General features: G+C 43.5%; 1 protein-coding gene across 1 annotated transcript in view; it reads left to right on the top strand.

The window, feature by feature from the left end:
- Positions 1-6,334, top strand: part of LOC119418723 (probable G-protein coupled receptor 139) — a 26,615-nt gene that overhangs the window by 240 nt on the left and 20,041 nt on the right. The window contains exon 2 of the mRNA XM_037686057.1: positions 14-327. Coding sequence (XP_037541985.1) covers positions 14-327 — 314 coding nt within the window. The remainder of the gene's footprint in view (positions 1-13; positions 328-6,334) is intronic.

The raw sequence follows: 6,334 nt of genomic DNA, 5'->3' as shown, positions 1-6,334 counted from the left end.
CCCCCTGCTGCAGTCCCAGAGATGGCTACGCCCCCTGCTGCAGTCCCACAGACGGCTACGTCCCCTGCTGCAGCCCCACAGATGGCTACTCCCCCAGCTGCAGCCCCACAGATGGATACGCCCCCTGCTGCAGCCCCACAGATGGCTACGTCCCCTGCTGCAGCTCCACAGATGGCTACGTCCCCTGCTGCAGCCCCACAGATGGCTACGTCCCCTGCTGCAGCTCCACAGACAGCTACGTCCCCTGCTGCATCCCCACAGATGGCTACATCCCCTGCTGCAGCCCCACAGACTGCTACGCCCCCTGCTACATTTTTGCTGGGTTTGGTAACTGCTGCAGTTTTCCTGGGCTCGGCAACAGCTGTAGAAGTCATGGTTCCTTCATTCCTCTTCCTACGTGCCGAATGGTAATTGTTCCTTAGGGTGTCCATCAGCAGCCCACAGGACCTGTCGCCCTATGTTGAACGGCCTCCCGGCCGCCCACCAGAACTGCTGCCTTGTGCTAGATGGCCTCCAGGCCGCCCACCAGAACCACATCCACATTATGGATGAGCTCCCAGACATCCCTGGGAGAGATGGTCCAGCACTAGACAGTCCTTAGACCACCTAACCACCCCGTTTTAGTGTTTTTGCCCTTTTGTGTTCAGTTCTCAGGTCCACTCTGTCGGTTTATGTTTTTTTTTCCCTAGTGTGTTCCCCTAGTGCCCTCCATCCTGGTAGTTACCCCCTCCTCCCACCCAAATTTTTTGGGGTGGGTTCTTGGAGACGTCAGGTGACGTCCATGGGGGATAGGTACTGTAGGGTTTGTGTTTTTCTGGGGTCTGGCCCCCTCATCTGTTGTGTTTTAGAACTGTTCTCCTGTCTCCTCTTAATGTGTTCTTCCTGCTCCCACCTGTCATCGTTCCCAGCTGATTGTCATTGTCCTCATTAGTGTGTGTATTTAAGCCTGTGTTCCTCACTCCTTGTGAGCCGGTCAATGTCTCTTCCTGCAAACCTTGCTCTCTGTTTCCCAGGATCACCTGTAAATGTGAGTTTTGCTGCCACGTCAGCACATTTATTTAATAAATTATATTGATTTTTGACTTTTGGAGTATCCAGTGTCCTGCCTGCAACCTTGGGTTCGACCTTTAAAACACCCATTATGACAAAATCACGATATACAATGTATATCTCGATTTTTTTCTTTCCATAAAGTAATAACTTTCCACTGTTGCCACTGTGCTTGCTCAGGATGAGAGACTGCAACAAAGCCAAGATTCAACTTGTCTGCTGGATTCCTTAGATAGAGAACTTTACTAACTGGCTTTTATGTATGTGAATGTTTCTGTAAAGTGCCCTGAGACAACTTTGTTGTGATTTGGCGCTATATAAATAAATTGAATTGAATATTTGAGTCAAAGTTTAGTCCCAATTGTCACACAGGCACATTTATTAACATCTGTAACTGTACATAATAAATGTCTAAAAAATTAACTATTTCCATATATTAAATAGTTTATTTTTTAGACATCTGTTTACTTATTTTAAATAATAATCCTCTTCAGCTAGTGGCAGGTGTGGTTGAGACGCTAGAGCAGTCGTCCTCCAATGGGAGAGTTGGGGGTTCGATTCCACCAGCAGTCACATGCTGAAGTGGTCCTGGGCAAGACACTGAACCCCTCATTGCCTCTGATGTGTGTCCCATCGGTGTATGAATGTAATAAAGCTCTGATTATTCTTTGTATCTAGTAGAGTGTTATTTGAATGGGTAAATGAGGCACAGATTTTGTTGTAAAGAGTTTTGAGTGTCTTGAGAAGACAGAAAGGCGCTATATAGTTCATTCAGCTGCATTGCCTTCATGTAAGTGTGTGTGAACTGTGGTAGTGAGCCTCCTCTTGGAACCTTGAAGCTGCAGGTCCGACAGACCTGTGTCCTTCTTTGAAGCAAACCACAGTTCAGAGCTCATTTAGCCATGTTGTTTGCCTTTTAGAGGAACACAAAGAGGAAGCGTGACATTAATAGAAAATACTGGTCTGTGTGGGTTGGTTTTCTGTAAACTTCTATGTTAAGGCTGTCCTCTCTTTCCCTCTGAACCAAACAGTCCAAAAAGGCAGTTTGTTGTTGTTTGCATCCTCTCTGGTGAACTTGATGTTGTTATCGACCGAGTTAATGTGTCTGGTGAACGCTTCTATTTCCTTGGCTTGGATTTTGACCCAGGTGTCATCCGCATATCTGAACCAATGGCTTGGCGTTGTTCCCTCATATGAGTTTAGGGCTCTCTGTTCCACTTCCTCCATGTAGAGATTAGCAACAATGGGTGACACTGGACATCCCATGGCACAGCCGTGCTTCTGTCTGTAAAAACTATAATTGAACTTGAAATAAGTGGTGGAGAGGCAGAGATCCAACAGGGTGCAGATCTGGTCCGGAGGGAAGTTGGTCCTGTTGATTAAGTCCTTGTCTTGTAGAAGTTGTTTTCTGACGGTTTCTACTGCTTCAGAGATGGGTATGCAAGTGAAAAGAGAAGACACATCATACGATACAAGGGTTTCTCCTGGGGTTAGTTTCAAATGTTGAACTTTGTTAGCAAAATCATTGGAGTTTTTTATGTGATGAGGTGCGTTTCCAACAATGGGAGCTAAAATACCAGCCAGATGTTTAGCAATATTGTATGTTACTGAGTTCATGCTGCTGACGATGGGTCTGAGTGGTGTTCCTTCTTTGTGTATTTTTGGAAGTCCATAAAGACAGGGAGTAACTTCTCCTGGGTACAATCTCTAATACAACGATCGATTGATTGTTTTCTCCTTTTCAAGTTTTTGCAGGTAATCTGTGACTTTCTTTTTATAGGTGCTGGTTGGGTCCCTCTTCAGAGTCTCGTAGGTGTTGCTGTCGCTCAGTAATGTAGTTATTTTTTCCTGGTTATCAGAAGTGTTGAGGACTACTGTGCATCTTCTTTTATCAGCTGGTAAAATGGTGATATTTTGGTCCAAACCGCCTCCTTCAAACCTCACACCTTAGGAAAGGAAAGCTGTAACATCACATACAAAGAAGGAACACTTTGACTCCTACCATCCACTGGAACACAAAATCTCTGTCATCAGAACTTTACAGCATCGGACCGAACGCATCCCCACAAAGACAGAAGGGAAGGAAAAGGAACAGAAACATCCAAGATGCTCTTCAAACATGTGGATATTCTAACTGGGCTTTAGTCAAGTCATCGAGGAAATCTACAAAACACACTAATAAACAGAAAAAGGAGAACAACAGACGGAAAAACATTGTCATTCCTTATGTTGCTGGTCTATCTGAGAAATTCAGAAAGATTTTCAACAAACACAACATCCCAGTACATTTCAAACCCAGCAGGACTCTCAGACAGAGGCTGGTCCACCCTAAGGATAAAACAACCATACACAAACAGAGTGGTGTAGTGTATGTGGTCCAATGCAGCGAGGACTGTCCAGACCTCTACATTGGGGAAACTTAACAGCCTCTTCACAGACTCATGGCTCAACACAGGAGAGCCACCTCCTCTGGACAAGATTCAGCTGTTCATCTCCACCTCACAGATAAGGGACACTCTTTTGAGGACCAAAACGTGCACATTTTGGACCGAGAACACAGATGGTTTGAGAGGGGGGTGAAGGAAGCAATTTATGCAAAAAGGGAAAAGCTGTCTCTTAACAGAGGAGGAAGCCTCAGATTTCCACTTTCAAAAACCTATAATGCAACTTTAAAACAGATTCCTAGCCGGTTTTCACACTTGATGGGAACAGAGGGGTCTCATCTGTGAATTAGAGTAACAAAGACTTTAAGAAACCCCTACTGTTAAGGTGTTGAGGTGTGACTTGTCAAATCTACATATGTGTGTGTGTCTTAGCTCACTCAGCCTTATAACCTGAATCTCTCACTTACTGCTCATTGAATTGAGAAAGCTCCTCGGATGAGGAGCGAAACGTCTTCTGTTACAAATAAAGTCTAGTTGTTTTTGTATTGAACGATTTTTGAATTCATCATGTCCTGGATGTCTGAGAATCTTCACCAGCATTTGGCTAACAAGACAGCTAAAGCGTTAGCTGTCTTGTTAGCTGATAAGGGCCGTATCTTTAGTGATATGATAAACTGCTGATTTAATAATGTTGCGCTTCCTCTCTGTGTTCCTCTAAAGCAGTGCATCTCAATTATTTTCTGTCGTGCCCTCTCCAGAAAGAAGTAAATATTTCGCGCCCCCCCAATTCTCCGCCACGACTGTAAATAGTATGTCTATAAAATTTTTATAAGTACACCTCTGCCTAACATTGTGTCCTTATTAACATTAAAGAAAAAAAAGAATATAGATCAACTTATAAGGAAGAATAACTTTATTAACATTTATTTTTTAGTCTGTAACAGAAACAACTTACAGTGCCTTAATTTGCCTGGAAAAAAAAATAATTTTTTTAACAAAAAATTTATGACCATTTGATACTGAAAATAAAATTAAATATAATCAATAAATAATAATAAATTCAAATTGATCAGCAACATTTTAACTCAGGAGTTTTATTTAAAACACTTTGACCTACATAACAAAAATGAATAAAACAACTTATACTGATTTTTTTTTTAATCAAAATGAGGAAGTCAGGATCAATGAGCACACTCATCGATAAAACAAACAAAAAAAATTGTCAACATGAAAGAGGAAAGAAGGAGCAGGTAACACTCTCGCTTTGAGTTTACTCTTTGTCACCTGCGTGCTGTGAGTGACAAACATTCAGAGAATCATAAAAACAACAGCTTATCTGAGGAGGTGAATTAATTTTGTTAGCAAAGAATAGAGTCCTAACATTTATTAAACATTACTTCTGTAAATTGTGCTTTGACAAACTTATCAATAAAACTAAAACATTTTGTCAACGCAAAAGAGGAAAGAGGGGGCAGGTGTCACTCTTGCTTGAGTTTACTCTTTGTTGCATGCACGCTGTGAGGGACGTCCAGAGCGCATGGACATAAAAACAGCAGCGGAGGACGGAGGAGGTGACGGTCTGAGTTTATGTATCGTGTCAGCAGAGGGACACAGTTCATGCATGGCTCCCAAAACAACAAGGCAGCCATATTTGTTCATAACTTTATTATTAAGAAATGAATTATTACAAAATGAGAATGTTGAAAAAAAATTAAAAAATCTACTCCCTGCGGCAAAAAAAGCATGTTTTCTAGGGTCACATGTGCCCCCCCCCTAGCATTGCCCCTGGCCCCCAAAGGGGGGCACGCCCCACTATTTGAGAAGGTCTCCTCTAAAGGCACACAGCATGTCTAGCTCCAAACTGTGGTTTGCTTCAAAGAAGGACACAGGTCTGTCGAAGCTGGTAGCTTCGTACACGCTCAGCTGCTCTGTTTACTGCTGCTAAACGTCTCCTCTCCTCCTGCCCGCCCACCTCCTGGAGAAGCAAAAAGGGGAGGGGGAGCGCGGCTGAGGGCTGTGTGTTTGTGTTCGAGGAGGTAGAAGGAGGGGGGGGGGGCACCTGGGAGAAAAAAGACAGCAGGATTTCCAAGTATAAAACGTTGGTTACGTACTGTATCCCAGATTCTATGAGTATAGGCGTAGCCCTTTAAGGCTGTCGCTGATGGGTTTATCCCGATATGCGAAGCATTGCACTGAAAAATTTAGTCCACGCCCACCTGCTGTGTGGGCCCCACCCGGTCCATATAAATTACGTTAAGAGCAGGAAATCGGCTCCCAAAATAGCTTTTTCTTCAGCCATTTAGGAGCCAGTGAGGCCCGACGCTTAAAGGGCTACGCTTATAGTCATAGAATCTGGGGTTACAGTACGTAACCAACATTCTATTTTGTATAAGCTTCGCCCTTTAAGGCTGTTGCTGATGGGTTAAGGGCGAAGCGGATGTTGTGCTCGCCTCAATGGGTCCATTCGAACACCGTATGAAGCAGGAGCTTGCCCAAAAAACGTCTTATCACTCAGCTCCCCATGTGCGTAATTACGCATTGCGTAATTGTGTGCCATGCACAGACGCATGTTGTGTAACTATGCGTTCTGAATGCATGAACGCCCCAGAAAATTCAACAGGGAGGGAAAAATGCTGAAAAGAGCCATGAACCAACCGGTTTACGGCTGAACCGTATGAACAGATTAATAATTACAGGAGAGCTGATTATTAATCAAATGAACTGATTGGTAACAATAGTCGTGAACTGATTAGTGACAATAGAGCCAAAATAACAATCACAATTTGTGATTGATAACAACATCTCACACTGTAATGCATGCAGACAGATGTGAGTTAAACGGAGTTCCATGAAACTGTCATGAACCAGAGGCCGGATCGCAAACAACAACAACAACCACT

This window comes from Nematolebias whitei, chromosome 12, assembly GCF_014905685.2.
Source record: "Nematolebias whitei isolate Nwh7 chromosome 12, NemWhi1, whole genome shotgun sequence".
In the NCBI taxonomy this organism is placed as follows: Eukaryota; Metazoa; Chordata; class Actinopteri; order Cyprinodontiformes; family Rivulidae; genus Nematolebias; species Nematolebias whitei.
This window is presented reverse-complemented; position numbering and strand designations above follow the sequence as displayed.